The 18,101-nt window shown below is 34.1% G+C and overlaps 2 protein-coding genes across 4 annotated transcripts; both read left to right on the forward strand.

The window, feature by feature from the left end:
- The first annotated feature begins 296 nt into the window (after positions 1-296).
- LOC112422903 (zinc finger BED domain-containing protein RICESLEEPER 2-like) lies at positions 297-3,107 on the forward strand. 3 transcript variants are annotated; one of them, XM_039834924.1, is made up of 4 exons: positions 303-1,602; positions 2,534-2,584; positions 2,856-2,950; positions 3,045-3,107. In XM_039834924.1, the coding sequence occupies exons 1-2, from the start codon at positions 468-470 to the stop codon at positions 2,560-2,562; spliced, it is 1,164 nt and encodes a 387-aa protein (XP_039690858.1). In that variant the 5' UTR covers positions 303-467; the 3' UTR covers positions 2,563-2,584; positions 2,856-2,950; positions 3,045-3,107. The 3 variants fall into 3 exon arrangements, 2 of the variants coding, with proteins under 2 accessions (XP_039690858.1, XP_039690859.1); XR_003013352.2 differs by lacking the exon at positions 3,045-3,107 and having other exon boundaries at positions 297-339; positions 2,390-2,584; positions 2,856-2,956; XM_039834925.1 differs by lacking the exon at positions 2,534-2,584 and having other exon boundaries at positions 303-1,430; positions 3,045-3,088.
- A 4,136-nt stretch (positions 3,108-7,243) lies between these two features.
- LOC11440579 (polypyrimidine tract-binding protein homolog 3) lies at positions 7,244-17,108 on the forward strand. Its single transcript, XM_024786174.2, has 15 exons — positions 7,244-7,349; positions 8,094-8,160; positions 8,826-8,897; positions 8,983-9,059; positions 9,220-9,298; positions 9,603-9,726; positions 10,208-10,272; positions 10,366-10,415; positions 10,667-10,708; positions 10,794-10,845; positions 10,934-10,991; positions 11,082-11,095; positions 12,026-12,133; positions 12,217-12,360; positions 16,267-17,108. The coding sequence occupies exons 2-15, from the start codon at positions 8,104-8,106 to the stop codon at positions 16,654-16,656; spliced, it is 1,332 nt and encodes a 443-aa protein (XP_024641942.1). The 5' UTR covers positions 7,244-7,349; positions 8,094-8,103; the 3' UTR covers positions 16,657-17,108.
- Positions 17,109-18,101: the final 993 nt, after the last annotated feature.

The raw sequence follows: 18,101 nt of genomic DNA on the forward strand, positions 1-18,101 counted from the left end.
CTAGCATAACACTCATTTCAATTTCAAACTTCTGCTAAATATTTTTTTACGTTAGAGGTTTATCATTGTTTATTTTTTTCTTAGTTTTATCATGGTATATTATTTCTGGTTTAAATATATTTTTGGTTAATTATTGATTGGCAATTGGAGATGCTTTTATTTAAGGCTTAATACTTTATAATTATTGAAACACTTAATATTTTATAATGCAAAAAATTTAGCTAAATGCATATCTAAATTACTTTACTTATTTTTTCAGCTGAATCTACTCAACAAGTAGCTGCTGAGCTCCCCCCCCCCCCTTACCCACTACTAGGTGTAGGAGACCTAATGCCAATGGTAATAGGAGAACCTCTCCCGTTTGGCTTGATTTTAATCCATTACCCGATGAACCAGAACATACAGCCGCTTGTAAACACTGCCATAAAAGATACCGTTGTGATTCTAAATTAAATGGGACGTCCAACATGTTAGCACACTGTAGAGTCTGCCTTAAGAAACCAGAGAACATGCTAAATGACCCTAGGCAAAAAAATCTTATAAATGGGAAGGGTGGTTTTCTAGTTTCAGCTAGCCAAAGGTACAATGCAAAAGATTGTAGGGATGCTGTAACCAACTTTGTTATCCTTGACGAACATGCTTTTAGAGTGGTAGAAGGTGAGGGGTTCAAGCAATTATGTAAAAAATTACAACCACTAATGACCCCTCCTTCAAGGAGAACAGTTGCTCGCGATTGTTTCAACCTATATGTCAATGAAAAATTGAAACTGAAGGCATTTTTCAAATCTGATTGTAGAAGGGTAGCCTTAACCACGGACTGTTGGACGTCCATTCAAAACCTTGGTTACATGGCCATCACCACACACTTTGTTGACAATAGTTGGAACTATCAAAAAAGAATAATTAGTTTCGCCCAAATACCAAATCACAAAGGAGAAACCATTGGTAAGCAAGTTGAGGAGGTTTTGAAGGAGTGGGGGATTAGAAATGTGTCTACAATAACCGTGGACAATGCTTCTACGAATGATGTGGCTGTCTCTTATTTAAAGAGAAGACTTAAGAACATGAATGGCCTAATGGGTGAAGGGGATCACTTGCATATGAGGTGTGTAGCACACATATTGAACTTGGTTGTAATGGACGGCTTAAAGGATCAAGATTTGTCTATTTCTAGCATCCGCAATGCTGTTAGGTTTGTTAGATCTTCACCACAAAGAGCTTCAAAATTCAAAGAATGCATAGAAATGTCAAGGATAACATGCAAAAAGCACCTTTGTCTTGATGTTCCCACTAGGTGGAATTCATTATACTTGATGTTGGATGCCGCCGTAAATTTTCAAGAAGCTTTTGAGAAGTTAGAGGGGGAGGATGTTGGGTATAAGGAGTGGTTTGGTAGAGCTGGCCCACCTAGTTCTAGTGATTGGGAAAAGGTTAGAGCTTTTGTTAGTTTTTTAAAAAATTTCTGTGATGCTACAATGATATTTTCATCCTCTCAACAAGTGTCTTTGCATACCGCATTTCACAACCTAGCTTCTATATTGTGTGAGCTTCAAAAGGCAGCAATGAACTTGAATACTGTTGTGGCTTCAATGGGAGTATATATGAAGGAAAAATATGATAAGTATTGGGGGAATGTTGTGAAAATGAACCAATTGCTTTATTTTGGAGTCATATTTGACCCTAGGTACAAATTTGAATATATTGAGTGGTCATTTGGTGATTTGTACGGGGTTGGCAATGAGTTGGCAAAAGAAAGGGCCGGAAGTGTGAAAGGAAAGGAAACCATTGTTCAACAAAATGACCTTGAGAAGTACTTAAGCGACCCACCTGAAAACGATGATGAGAAGTTTAACATTCTTGTGTAGTGGAAGAAAAATGAAGTCTGATATCCAGTTTTGGCAGCAATGGTTAGAGATTGTTTGGCGGTGGGTGTCAACTGTTGCTTCTGAAAGCACATTTAGCACTGGAGGAAGAGTTTTAGACACATATAGGAGCTCCTTGAATCCGACAATGGCTGAAGCTTTGATATGTTGTCAAAATTGGCTAAAACCTTCTTTCATTGACTTCAAAGATCTTAATTTGAGTGAAGAGTATCAGGCTTTAGAGAATGTCGTTGGAGGTAATTTATTAGTGTGTCTATGAATTTATTGTGTATTTGATATTGAGTAACAAATTAATTTATTCCCTTATATTGATTTGAATGCATTGTAGAAATCGGACAAGTGTTAAGTGGTTCTGGAGTTGGTCTTGCTGGTGTTTCACCACCAGCAACTGGGCCTTTTGTTTAATTCCACTCAATGGTATACTGTTTATTAACTATTCTTACTTTATCATACTTAGAGTACTTAATTTATGTAATACTAATTAAGAGTAATTTAATGTCATGCAGGAATGACTTTTTTGGATATTTTGGAGTCAAATATGACTCAATACTAATGCACAACACATGCATCTGCTTTTGAATGATATGGAATGTAACATGCTTCATTTGCTTGGCTCCATGATGATTGTGTAGTGTGGACATGGTTTGATGTTGATGGAACTGTTTCAACCGCTTGTTAAACTTGTTAATGCTTAATTATTGGTAAGCAATTGTATGTGGAACTGAGCTGCTTGTTTAAGTTATTATCAATTCTTACAAAATCTGCTTGTGGACCTGATTGTATATATTCTTAAGACAATACAATCAAGTTAAACATTAATTAATAAAAGCAACTGTAGGATCAACATTAAGAACAAAATAGTGAACTATAAGTTAGTTTATGTAATTGTATCAACAAACACTTGTTGTAATTGTTATACTAGTTAATTTTTGTTCTTTTGAGTTGAGATTTCATCAATTTGATTATTATTAGGATTAAGTTGAGAAGCTATCAACCTATGCCCATGCCATTAGAGAAGTAGAGAATGAAGAGTTATGAATTATTATCTATGGCATGTCCCTTTGCAGGTAATCTAATAAAACTTGCTTTCTTTGTTATAATGAAATTTTCTTTAATCTAGTGAAAAATTATTATGATTTACTAACTAATTTTAATTTACATTTTATCATTAATGGTTGCTGCAATTTAAGTGGGATACTGGCTGTTGTAGACTTCTAGGGCTGCAGTTCAGGTTTGTTTTCAAATATCATTCATTCATATTTGTAAATTTAGAACATTAAACATATTGTTGTTTAGGTTTTTTTTTTTAAACAGTTATATTCATTCCTTTGTTGTGCAACATCAACTACAACATCATTCTCCATGATTCAACATGTTGTAGCATCGGCAATTGCAGGCAGCCTGTGCTTTTAAAGCCAGTGGAATTTATTTCATCTTTTACTCAAATATTGGATGACTGTAATATATTATAATACTTATACTGTTGATATTGTTGGACAACTGTAATATTTACTAATATTGGTTGTGTTGTGCAAGTTTGCTGTTAGTCAATGCAAACAAGTTAATATAATTTATATTTGGAACAAGTTTACAAATGGTGTTGGTGCTAACAAGTTCTATGTAATATATTATGGCATAAAAATTGCTCTTGATTTTTGCTTAAACTGAAAACTGACAGGCCATAAAGATTAATATGAATAGCCAAATTATTATTATTCTTGGTTTTATTGAAAACCCAAATTTCAGCTTATGATTTGGTTATGTTAAATTTTTAAAATATATGGAGTAGGGATTGATATATACAAAACCGAATTAACCGAGCTAAGCCGCACATTTGACCGGCTTAACCGTTTACACCGAACCGACTAAACTGATGCCTAAGTTGGTCGGAAATGGTTTACGAATATGCAACCGTTGGTTTAAACGGTTTCAAGTTTTGAAACCGATTTCCAACCTAACCGACCGACTGTCCACCCCTAATCCGGAGTTTGTACAAAATTTCCGGATTATGTACTCCGAAACCATCTATTCACAAAAGGCACCAACATCCATCAGGGTGGTTGAACTGCCAAAATCCACGAATTTGTCCGGAATTTAGTTTCCGGAGGTTGTTTGGATTTTATATTCCGGACCAGAGATATTTTTGGAAATAGTTACCGGCTCTTAATTAATCACTCTAGCCGGCTAGTAACTTGGTAAAAATATATGTTGTCACTCAAACACTAAAATTAATTCCTATAACCAAAAGACTATTTTACCCTTGCTCACCAAATGACCAAAATTCCCTCCATAAGCCAAACTCTACCAATCCAGATAAAATACACACAAAGACAATTAATTACATAGAAGCACACATAAATACACATAATAAATAATAAAATAAATCTAGCGAAAATCGGGCTATTACATCCACCGCCGCTGTTTCTGGCCATCATCAACATCCTCATCCATTGCCTCAACATCATACTCCACCTGATGCTCCACGTCCATCTGATCGTACTCTGGCTCATCCTGAGGCTCATCGTCAGCAAAAGCACGGTGTGTCCTACCACCCATACGCCTGAGAGCTTGAACTACACCATTCGCCTCCGCCTTTTGCCGGCGCTTTCGACGCTCTTTCCTAACGGAAGTGTGCATAGCCTCAACCTCACCCCTTATGCGATCAACAAGATCCATACCTGTAACATGCATATTCGGGCAATCAACATAAAAGACACAAAACAATATAAAACAGGGACAAAAAAATACTCTGGTTCATTCCAGATTTCATTTTCCGAACTGCAACAATCTAGATCGGAAATCGAAATCCGAACAGTTTCAGTGCACAAGAATTATTTTTTTTTGGCCAAATTAACTTGCATGTATAAGAAGTTCAAACTAACCTTCAATTTGATGTTTGATTAAGCTTCAAATGCGGTGATTTTAAGCAAAAAAAACTCCAATTTTGGACCGATTTATGCAATTCCGATTTAGGGATAGGAGGGGGGCGGGGGGGGGGGGGGGGGGGGGGGGGGTTGGAAATGAGTCGAGTCGAGTCTGTCTGAGCTCGACTCGACTCGATAAGAATTGGTTCGACTCAAAACTCGGTTCGAGTTCGAAACGAACCTTTTTTCTAGCTCGAGTTCGGCTCGTTTAAAGTTCACGAACCACTCGATTCGACTCGTTAGGTTCACCTCATTTGCTCAAATTGTATATTTCAAAACCTTTTTTTTGGGAAAAAGATTTTTTTGTCAAAAATTCATGTCTTTGACCTAAAAATACAAAACCTTTAAAGGAACAAAAATTATAATGCAAAACCTTTAGAAAGGTAGCAACACTTTATATATATTACCTGTAGCATATATATACTACCAGTATTGGTTTTATATGTTGTATTTGTAATGCACCGCTTGTATATATATACTTCTCCTCTCTAATCTTTTGCAAAACTCCCCGATGTGGGACAATTTTTATGCACAACTTTGTTGTAAAGCCTTGTGAAAGCATTAACTTTTTTCCCTCTTTCTAGTATTACAATTATCATTGATTTTTATTAAATTAGCAATTAGTAATAATTTATATGAAAAAAGTGCATAATTATTAGAAGAAGTTTGTAAGAAATCCTATATTATATAAAAAATTGTGTATGTATATATGTCGAGCTGGTTCATGAACCAAACGAGTTGAACCATACTAAGTTCAAGTTCAACTCATTTATTTAACGAACTTAATTTTCAACTCAAGTTCGACTCATTTGGTTCATGAACCAAGTCCAATGAACCAATTATCGAATCGAGTATATCGAACTATTTTCGAGTTGGTTCGGTTCATTGCCAGCCCTAGGGAGAGAGAGAGAGTGAAAAGTGAAACTGTAAAATGGGAGGGGCGAACTTCCTTATATATATCAAAGTAGTCTGGATTACGTAATCCAGATTGCATTTCGTATCATTTTGGATTTCGTAATCCAAAGGGCATTTTGGTCTTTTTGCAGGACGCGTGAGTATGACGTAGGGTGGGAAAAGTAAAAGTCTTACAACAATTTGACTATTTATTTCGATCCGACGACTCAAATCAGAGGAAACTCAGATCACAAGTTATGGGCCTTGTGAGTCAAAAACAAAATTTGTGGGCCTTGTAGTTGTAACCTACATGATTTTTGCTCTTCCCCCAGCACATTTCACTCCCACCCAGCTGATTTGTCGAAAATGCCCATGCGTTAGTTAAGTCACGCTGCGTGACTTAACTAACGCACCTTATAAGCTCTGCGTGACTTAAGTCACGAACCACTGGCCTGGGCACGAGTTAACTCACGTACGTTGGCCGATGGTCAGAACTGAAGAACAAACATTTTTTGGACTATGGTCGGTTATTCAACATTCAATTCACACGTTTTTTTTTTACCAAATTTTACACGTTTTTTGACCACATTTATGTTTGTTATAACCTAAACTACCATTCCCACTTATAAATACTCCTCCATACTTTCCTATTTTCTCACACCATATCACCTTCTCTCCCTCCTCACTCTCTCCCTCTATTTCTTTTTTTTTCTTCAATAGTCTCTAGTCACTTGGGGTAAATGGTGGTCAGTTTTGAGGTAAATGGTGAGTAGCCAACTTGGAGGAAGTGATCAACCTTTGAGATAAAATTAAATTTGCTTCTTTTTACCCCAAAAACATTTTACCGTGGGTAAAAAGAATCTTCTTGGGGTATAAAAAGAACCAGATTTAAATTTAACCCAAGGGTTGATGATGTATTTCCTGGAAGAAAGCTTCTCACTGTTTATCCCATGACCGATCACTATTTACCCCAAGAGGGTAAAAAGAAAATAAGTAGATTATTTAGTGAATTCGAATAAATGTATCAATTATTGTATGAAGTTGATTAATAAAATGAAATGTTGTTATATGTATTAATTTTGTTCATTTTTTATTTATATTTGCTTTTATTTTATAATTTTGTATTTAATGAATTTTATTATATATATCAATTATTTAATGAATAATTCGAATAAATATTTATTTTAAGTGCATAAATAATTTATAATAACGTAAATAAATTAATTTGAATAAAGTAAATAAATAATTAATAATAACGTAAATAAATAAATTAGAATAAAGTGAACAAATAATTTAGAAAATAAATACATTATTATAAAGTGAACAAATAAATTAGAATAAAGTGAAAAAATAAATTAGAATAAAGCAAATAAAATATTTTAAATATAGTAAATAAATTTTAAAAAAGTGAGTTCTCTCTGTGTAATTTAACTCACGCAGAATGACGACTTAACTTACGGAAATTTTAGCACAATGCAGGGACATTATAGTATTTTCAGTCGGGTAAGAGTGAAATGGGCCGGGGGAAGAGCAGAAATCAACCTACATCATAGGTCAAGAATTTCATACAACACATAAACATCACATTTGAGTTACTTACACACGATCTCTCTCTCTCTCTCTCTCCTCTGTCTTTTACTCTCTTGAGGCAAGCTCTCTCTCTCTCTACATGTTTTCAGTGTTATATCTTCTCATTATTATGTACGATTTTCTCTTACAAGTTTTTTGCGCCTTTTTTTAACAAATTTGAGATACCCTTTTGCTGTATATCAATATTTTTCACAGCTCTTTCTTCCACTTCACTCGTTGATTCATTTGTTGAAATGGGTATCTGAGTTTTTCTTGAATTCAATTCAGTATAACATAAAGTTTGAATTTTTATGTGATTAGCACTTTTTTGATTGTTTCATGATTTTATATAATTGAATATTGATTTATTGTTAATTGGGTAAAATAAATTGGGTTTTTTCTTCTGTTATTTTGTTTTTTGGCGTTAGAATTGTGTTGTTGAGTTTCATTGTCAGCATATTTATGTTATTAGTGAATTGTAGGGTTTGCTCATTATTGCTACCGTTTGTGCATGTTTGGACGGACGGTGAGATTGAAAAATCACACTGAGCCACCGTAATTTGGTGAAGCTATAAAGTGTAGCTTTTGCCAGGATCATGGTGACTCACTTTGATTTTGTAAATTTCTTCGAGCTGAGCTCTATTGATGTGCCGAGGATCTCCGAAGGAATTTTAGGGTTCAAACTTTTAAAATTAACGTAATCGCTGATTTTTTAATATTTGTGTATCAATTAATTGATGAGCTGAGGGATTCTGAAGAAATTTTGAACCAGAATTTTTGTTAATCACTAATAAATTAATATTTTTATTTTCTGTTTTTGTAGGTAATTTGAAATGGCTGAACAATCCAAGGTCATTCATGTTCGAAATGTCGGGCACGAGATATCTGAAGTAAGATCTCTCTTTCTGTTTGCATTTGTATTTGTTACTAGTGGTTTTTTTAATATGATCATGTCATGGATTCATTTATATTAACTTAATTATGTCCAGTTCTGTGAAAGGAAGAAACTAGTTTAGATCCTTATTGATATTGTAATAAGTTCTATATTTATTTCTTTATGATATTAATTGCAACAGTTTTTGCACGCTCGAATGTGGGTATATAAAACTTAGTTGGATTGTATTAACTTCAAAAGTTGCTTGTTCTTTTCGTTATTAATTGTTATGTTTTTAAAAGAAAGCTCCAAGATCATGTCGGTAGATTAAATTCTGTTGACACCGTTTGAATTGATCCGATTTTTGAGCCAGTGATTGTGTACAATTTATTATATCTTGTACTGACTCATAAATGATTTTGAATCATGTGATGTGCATGAATTGGTGCAATTCCGTGTCATTGATACGAATGAAGGATTCACATTTCTCATATCACAATTATTTTTTATAATACATATCACAATTATTTTTTATAATACATATCACAATTCAGCGTCATTGATGTGCATGAATGTACGCCTATAGAATACATGGGGTGAACAACAAAGATGTTCTCCTTTAAGAACTTTTAGTTTCAAATTTCTTCAATTATTTAAATACTGTATCTCATCTTGTTGCAGAACGATTTGCTTCAGTTATTTCAGCCTTTTGGAGTCGTAACAAAGCTTGTGATGTTGCGTGCTAAAAATCAGGTTTTCTTTCATACCTTCAAATGAATCTTTTGGTTATTCTCAGACTCTTGGAACTCACGGATGATTTGTTTTATCATTCTTGCAGGCACTTGTACAAATGCAAGATGTTGCTTCTGCTGATAGTGCTATACAGTTCTATATAAATTCTCAACCAAGCATAAGGTATATTTCTCTTCTAATTTTTATCCGACATGAATACTATTATGTTAACTTAATGTTGGATGGCATATTTTTGGTATTCGGAAAGTACTATTCATTCTCAGTGATTTTAAGAAATTGTTGTTTACGTAACTTATGTAATTATCATTCTGTTTCATTCAAGGGGGAGAAATGTTTATGTCCAGTTTTCCTCTCATCGAGAACTGACGACAATGGATCAAAATCAAGGACGAGAAGATGAGGTTGGTTTTATTTTGGTTTTTCTTTAATGAATAATGTTTACCTTTTTTATTATAAAAAATGAGGTGAATCAATTAGCCTTTTTCATTTGGCATCCTTATTCTCCATTTTTCATGTGATCTTTACCCTATAAAAATAGATAAATAATATTTATGTTGTTATATAATTATATTATTTTCCATATAATTGATTTATTGTTAAATTTTCTCTTTCTCTATATCATATACCCCTCTATTTATTCTCCTTTCTTTCTATCTCTTCTCTTTCTCTATGCTGTCTGCGGTCGCCAACTCTTCGGATGCTTAGCCAAATCGAATTCTCTTAGTTACGGTTCATCAAGTGCTGTATCCTATGACTGTGGATGTTCTACAGCAAGTATTTTCTCCTCATGGATTTGTGGAAAAGATTGTGACATTTCAGAAGTCAGCTGGTCAGATTCTCTCAGATTTATTCCTTTCTTTCTCTTTCTTTCTTTCTTTCTTGTGAAGGGCTTTGAGATTATTATGCACTAATTTATTGTGAAACATATCAATATATTTTCATCTTTTTGTAAATAAACAGGAATTTTTTTGTTTTGAAACATATCAATATAAGTAAAAATATTTTTCTTGGTTTATAATGTTTCATGGAATGGTTCACTTTTCTCAACACAATGACAATACGCATATCTATAATTAGATATGGAGAGCGAAGAATGTCACTGCATTCAATCAGTGTTCTATATGTCACGAGAAAAATCAGTCACGAATATCTCGTCATTTCACGTGTCACTTTTTAAGAATCAAGAATAAATTTTCCAATAAGATTTTGACAGAAAACATGGCTGAATGGCCAATAATATCATTGTGAAATCAGGCAATTTCCTTATTTTTATGAATGAAGTTTGTGGTTATATTTGATAAATTGTGCAGGGTTTCAAGCTCTCATCCAGTACGAGACTCGTCAGAGTGCTGTGACTGCCAGAGGTGCTCTGCAGGTTGTTTTGCGATTACATGAACTTCATGCTCTACTTGTTAATTCTGATATCGTTTTTTCTAGAATGATGGTTGTACTTTTGGAATTTTTCTAGGGACGCAATGTTTATGATGGTTGCTGTCAGCTGGACATTCAGTTCTCAAAGTAGGTTAAAGTTATCTCTTTGTCAACAATTTCATTGTATGGATTACTTTCGGAAAAAAAAACCTAGTCGCGCATTGAAAAAAGTTTATAAAAAGTGGCAACCCTCATCTTACAAACCGGTTTTGTAAGGATGAGTTAGAGATTTTTTTGTGCTCCTTTGCTGGCTCATTTTGTATCCTCTCACCTTCTTTTAGTCTTTACCTTTACCTAACTATTTCTTCTGTGCTTCGTTTGATTCATGATAATTGCAGCCTTGATGAACTACAAGTGAACTACAATAATGACCGGTCAAGGTGATTCAATTGTTTTTTTTACTTAACGTAATTTATCTTTTAACACCCTATTCATCGTTGCTGAGTTGATTCCTCATTTCTGCAGGGACTTTACCAACCCAAATCTGCCTACTGATCAGAAAGGCCGACCTTCACAGGTACGTTTATAATTATTTGATGAACCAAATTTTCTTGTTAATCTTTGTCAACAGCGTTCTAATACTATTTTCATCTTCTATGGGATAGGCTGGATACGGTGATGCAGGAAATTATGGGGGAATTCAAGGTTCTGGACCCAGACAAGGTGCTAAACATTTTTACTTGCTTTGGTCTTTACAAGTATGTTCATTGTCTGTTTGTAATGTACTAATAGTTTGTTTTTTTCTTTTTACAGCTGGATTTTCACAGGTGGGTACTTTTCAAGCTAAGTTGAAGTCACCGCATTCAATTATGAATGCAGAATTTAATATATGACGGAGTTGCTATCAATTTGCATCTTATTAGAAGTAGCATTAGAAATGTCTAACTGTTTGTCTCTTTATTTTCTATTTTCAACCACTTGTTAAAATTCCGAATACTTGGTTTGCTTGAAGCCTCTCTATTGAGAGTCCTAGGTTAGATGAATGTGACCTGAAAATGAGCTTACAAGCCGGTTTTGTAGGATTCAGTTATGTTCAACCCAAATTATAAGCCGGTTTTGTATCTCAGCCTATCCTAGATCCGTTGCCCTGTCTTGGCCGTGAGGGAGTGTGTTGGGAGACATCACTCACTTTATAAGTCGGTTTTGTAAGACTTCCCACTAGCAACCAATGGTGGGACTTTTAGTTTGCTTATATTTGACAATATAGCTAGATGATGGGGCTATATGTTTTATTCATTTTTTTAATTTGTTTTAAATATATTTTGGCACAATCGGCTGCAAGCTGCTTGGATCTGGTTTTTCAAGGAAAAAAATTAAGAGGGAATAATTCTTAAAAATATCATACTTTTATGGACAAAAATATTTAGAAGCATTTTTCCTCATTGGGGTTTGTTTCACACGGAGGTTTTTATTGAGCTTTTTGCATTGTGAAACTGTATGGGATTTTCTTTTATTTTGTGATTAAATGACATTACTTTATCACACATTACCATAATTTCCTTGTTTTTAAATCAACCATAGATATGTATCTAATAACTTTTTAATATTTTCAGCCATTTTGTGCTAAATGACAATACTGTGTGTGAACCCATTACTATGGCTTTCTTGTTTATAGATTAAATGTTCACATGCATTTAATATGAACTTTTTTTTATCTATATTTATTGCCCTTTTTTTATCTATGTTTTGAATTATAGATGGGAAATGCTCAAGCAATTGAAGCTGCCTTCGGGGGAGATTTGCCTCCTGGAATAACTGGAACAAATGAAAGGTGTACCATTCTTGTCACAAATCTCAATCCTGACGTAAGTAAATTTGCTTGGAACTTTTCATTAAGAAAGTTGTCTCCCTTGTATTTTAATGTTTGCTTGAAATTTTGTTATTTCAGAGAATTGACGAGGACAAATTGTTCAACTTGTTCTCTATTTATGGGAACATTGTCAGAATCAAACTTCTCCGAAATAAACCAGATCATGCACTTGTCCAGATGGGGGATGGTTTTCAAGCTGAATTGGCAGTTCACTTTCTGAAGGTTAGTTTCATGGATACCCTGGTAATTATATGATCTTGTGATATCCTGATTAATGTTAAGGGTCATTGTTGCCTGTTATAGTTGTGCCTAATGATTAGAATCTATGAGTGAGAAAGTTAATCTGCCTGAAACTATGTAGTTTGATTGATGTGGACTCTTGTATTTATTGAGATGCATTCAGAGTTCTAGGAGTTATTGAGAGTTGGCAACAAAACCGACTCAGCACAATACGACTGATTTATATAGTGTACCTGTACTACACAAGCAATGTTCACACACCATATGAAAATACTCGATACTCTAAAACATGAGAAAATTATTATATATTTCTATTTTATTAGAAGATATTGTGGCTATTAGTCTTATTGTTAGTGGGCTTAGACATGTACTATTACTCATAATTATGTTCCGTTGTGCTAGTATTAGCTGTCTTTTTCTATCTTCTCTTTTTCTATTACTCATAACCGTGATTTATATCACAACATCGTGTGATTCCACGATCTCACTCAATCCTGGAAATCCAGATTGCATGTAGAATCGTATTCTACTAAGATTGAAATCGCAAAATATCTTGCGAAAAATCTTGCGACCTTGTTTTTGTCTACTATGGAAGAAGAATAAAAAGAAAGATAACACATTGGATATTGGGCTTGGGAGAAAAGAAGGCCCAACTCATTACTATTACCATTTTTTTGGGTTACATTACTTTTACCAGTTTGTTGGTTGACTTGATTCAAAAACTTAATGGGTTTTTTTTAAACTTTTTTATCTTTCTTTTTTAATTGTTGTGTTTTGTTCTACATTAGCACTGGTTTGGGCTATTTTAGTCGTGAAGTCCAAATAATAAATTAAGTAAATATTGATGAATTAATTTAAAAGTTTCTCTAACTACATTAAGTATTTTCTTTATAAAATCAATTAATAAAATATTTCTTAACTACAACTAAGTTTCTTATTCCCTTAAATCAATTATCTTTAATGGAAAGAGGTTAACTTAGTTTATGCTCTATGCAATGCGTGTGTAATTTCTCATTTTGGTAGTGTTCTGTCCTAGAACGATGTTATCTCAAAGAAGATAATCATACTCATTGATATGACGGATTGATGAAGATGATGATTCTTTGTGGAAGATCTTGCCGGAATCCATTGAAGAAACCCCGTTGCCGGTGAGACGGAAGGGGGTGGTACCTGCACAAGCACTCCGACGCCCAAGTCAGGTGGGAATCAAGGAGGTCGAGAGATTTATGAGATAGAATGAACTTAATTAGAATTGTAGTGGAGTTCCCTTTGTATAGGCATAAGAGAGTGTAATGAGTTTGAAGCTTTAGTGGGCCTTACATTGTAATTGGGCCTTTGTTAAGTGGATATAAGCTTTTAGGCGGGTTTAGGGTTTAGATCCGCCTAAAAGGCAATATCTATCTAGCAAAGGCCCAATTACATGGTAAGGCCCAATAAAGATGCTCTAAGCCCAATACACTCTCTTATGCCTATATAGAGGACACTCCACTACAATTCCAAGTAAGTTCATTCTATCCAATAAACCTCTCGACCTCCTTGTTTTTCACATGACTTAGGCGTCGGAGTGCATGTGCAGGTACCACCTCCTTGCGTCTCACCGGCAACAGGGTCTCTTCCGTGGATTCCGGCGAGATCTTCCACAACTAAGCTTCTTCATCATCCCGTCGTATCAATGCGAGTATGATTATCTTCCTCGAGATCGCATCGTTCTAGGATAGAACAAGTAGTATCTTGGAATTTTCCGATCTTGTTTAGCTCTCGAAAAACGTAGATTGTGAGAGGGTAACAAGATTGTAAAACATAAGATCCTACCAAAATGAAAAATTACACATGCATAACACAAACTAAATTAACCCTTTCCCATTTAAATATAGCTGATTTATGTTTATGGAAATAAGAAATTTGTTTGTACTTTGTAGTGAAGTAATATTTTAATCAAACTCATTTGATTTTATCAAGAAAATACTCCCTCCGTAACAAAATATAAGCAAAAATGAGTCAGAAGATTGATGTATTTGGTGTAAAATTTAGACCAGATACATCAACTTTCGTTGACTCATTGTTGCTTATATTTTGTTATGGAGGGAGTATTAATTAATTTAATATAGTTAGAATTCAATTCATCATTCCTTTCTTAGTATATTATTGGGTCTTATTGTTAAAACAATAACTCAACCCAAACCAATGTTAATGTAAAACAAAACAGCAACAAATAATTAGAAAAAAATTACTACCGCCGTCCCTAAATATAGGAGCCTTTTGCCAAAATTGCGGAGATTAAGAAAGTTGGTTGTAGTATTAAATTTGTATATAATTACTATTGTTTTTACAATTTTATCCTTAAGAGAGATAGTAAATTTATGTTTTCAATATAATATTTATTGTTTTTGAAGAAAAAATGCAAAATAAATAAGGGTATGTTGGTAAAGAAATAATTAATGTACTTGGAAACACGAAAGGGGTCTTATAAAAAGGGACAAATTATTTTTTCAAAAGGGTCTTATAATTAGGGACGGAGGTAGTATTATTATTTTTTAAAATAAAAGTCACTCGATTTTATAATTAAATCACAACAAAATAATAATTAGTTCCTAAAGCAAATGTCTTCGGACCAAATGCGTTTTTATTACTTCTATCAGTCGCGGACGTCTTATCAGCAGCAGCACTGCGACATCTTTCCCCTTCTTCTGGAGAAATCACGTACTGATTTCTCAACTTTTTGCCATTTTTTTTCAAAATATGTGACGGGTGACATGGTAGTCTAATTCTTCTCTTTATGCTATGTTGAAACCCGCTGATCTTCCTGGTCAGCGGTCACCGCTTCTTCCTCTAGTTTGAGCTTCACCTGTTTTGACAGTCTTCCCACTCTTCTCTTCTCCTATTTGAGACCTGTATCTGTCTGTGTTGAGTATCGTTTTTGTCCCACATTAAATACATCACTCCGAAACTGGTCTGTTCCCTTTAGAATAATTTCTTCTTTTCGTAATCACCTGTTTCTGTTGCCTTGCTAATGCATTTCATTGGCCAATGGCTTGGTGCCATGTCTTGCTGGCTGCAACCTGTGCAGTATCAATTGGTTTGTGCTTTTTGTTTTTTTTTTGTTTTTTTATAGATTGGTTTATTGTTTCTTTCTTTTGCCGTCAAGGATTGAAGACTTTACATATGACAACTAAACCACCTGAGTATCTTCCTCAGCAACTTTCCCTTTTAACAAACTGAAGTGTTGATAGTTTCCATCTGAACTTTTGTTTTATTGTAGTTTGAGAATTCATCACAAATTAGCACAGTTATCTGTAGAATATTCTAAAAGAATCACATTTTGGTTTCAATGGTTTGTTGAAGTAGTAAGTTCAGTTTTTAGACATTTGGGTTTTTCTTGGAGAAATATCAGAAATTGATTCTTCTGTTGATGATAAATATACATTTGAGTCTAATTCTTACCCAATATTGATTCTCCCGTCCTAATATTGTTTCCACTTGCCCACAATAAATTTTACCCTTGTGATATACAACATGATTGAAATTGAGAATTGTATTTCACGACGGTTTATTCCAACGACAATTTACAGTTAAAAATATTGTGCTCATATACTAGTTCATTATTAATTCTACTGGTGTTCATTTTTTCTCTATTCTTTCATTAATTTCACTAGTGCTATCTAGTATGCAATGTGGAATCCTTGAAATACTGTTTTTGATCCATATTTTTTAGATGTTGGGATCAAACATGTGGTCATTTAACGTTACGGATTGGCATTGGACCCTTTAGCCATCTACAAATTATGCATATTTTCTACCTCTATTGTTATTGTGGTCTGAAGAGTTATCTGTATATTTTCTGCTAAAGTGTGAAACTGATCACTAAAATCTTTTCAATTTCAAATATAGGGGGCCATGTTGTTCGGAAAGCATTTGGATGTGAACTTCTCAAAGCATCCAATTATAACCCAAGGTCCTGATACACATGAATACATGAACTCCAATCTCAATCGATTCAACCGAAATGCTGCTAAAAACTACCGGTATTGCTGCTCGCCAACAAGGATTATCCACATGTCCTCCCTCCCACAAGAAATTATTGAAGACGAGATTGCAAGTCTTCTGCAGGAGCATGGAATCATTGTCAACTGCAAAGTCTTTGAGATGAATGGGAAAAAGCAGGCTCTCGTTCAGTTTGAGACCGAAGAGGAGGCAACTGAAGCCCTTGTTTGCAAGCATGCAAGTTCACTTTCCGGCTTCGTGGTCCGTATCTCCTTTTCGCAGTTGCAAAATATATGATGTGGTGCACTTCAGTACGGAGCAAAGGAATTCTATTTTTATTTGGTATACGGGATTCTGAATTCTGGAAAGATAATTTTATGCCGACAATCCCATCTTCTGTCTTTTTATGGTCTCATTGGTTGTGAATTAACTTATAAAAACTTGTTCGTGATTTTTCTCTATGGATCGTTTTTCTTCTCATCTCCATTGCCCCTATTAGTACTTTTTATGTTAGATTGCTGAGACAAGGTTTATGGTTGCAGATGCATGAAGTTTTGAGTAGAAAAGAGAAAATTAGTTTCTTGTTTAGAGTTGAGGAATTGTCTTATGGTTTTTTTTTTGTTTATGATGATTGTTGATGTATATTATTTGGAATACAGGCTTAGTTGGCCTTTGTGTTGTATTCTCAATAACATCAAATTTTTCTTGTCCATCATATAATATTATAATCCAACTAATGTTAAAATTTATTCCCAGTTGGTTTTTTTAAAGCTGCCCAGAAAAACATGATAAATATGATACAAATCCCAACATCAGTTTGTACTAAAAATCTACAACTTTTAACTAAATGTTTGATTTCAAGTGGTTAATAAACTTTCATTAAGATAAATTGTGTAGGACAACCTAAGTTCGATTTTAGATTGAAACAATTTTTAACAAACTTTACTTATCTCTCGGTCAAACTTTAAATTACTAAAGTCATTATGTATAGCGTTTTCTGTCAATGATATCTTTTCTTTTTATACGGTTGATGCTCTCGTCTCTGCACCATTCCTTTTCCGTTTCACTATTATGTATAGCCTTTAATTACTATTTGTTCCGAGTGATGGTGATGATATACAATTATGAAATTATGAAGGAGCAAGTCAGTATTCACATAATGGTGGTCTGTAAGATTTGCAAAGGAAAACAGAAACATGCATATACACATTGGAAAAGTAGCTTTTCCGTTTTCACCATTATGTATAGCCTTTAATTACTATTTGTACCGAGTGATGGTGATGGTATACAATTACGAAGTTATGAAGGAGCACAACAATATTCACATGATGGTGGTCTGTAAGATTTGCAAAGGAAAATAGAAACATGCATGTATACATTGGAAAAACAGCTTATCCGTCTTCCCCATTATGTATAACATTTAATTACTATTTGTACCGAGTGATGATGATGTAAAATTTTTCATTCATTTTTTTGAGGTTTTGGTCGAAAAATCACACAATAAGAAGCTTCATTTTGTGTTTTTGATCTCCCTCCCTCTCCCTCTCCCTCCCTCCCTCTCTCTATCTCACTCTCTCTCTAAGCCACAAAAACACACTATCTCCAACCATTTTCTTCCTATTATTTATATAGATGAGATCATATTCATAGTTTCTTCTCCTTGAGATTCCCACTTTCTCCTCCTTCATTCCCTTAGCTCAACCTTAGATGGAATAAAAAGGTAAGTTAAAGTATTAGGTGAA

The sequence above is a fragment of the Medicago truncatula genome, chromosome 6 (genome assembly GCF_003473485.1).
Source record: "Medicago truncatula cultivar Jemalong A17 chromosome 6, MtrunA17r5.0-ANR, whole genome shotgun sequence".
Lineage (NCBI taxonomy): Eukaryota > Viridiplantae > Streptophyta > Magnoliopsida > Fabales > Fabaceae > Medicago > Medicago truncatula.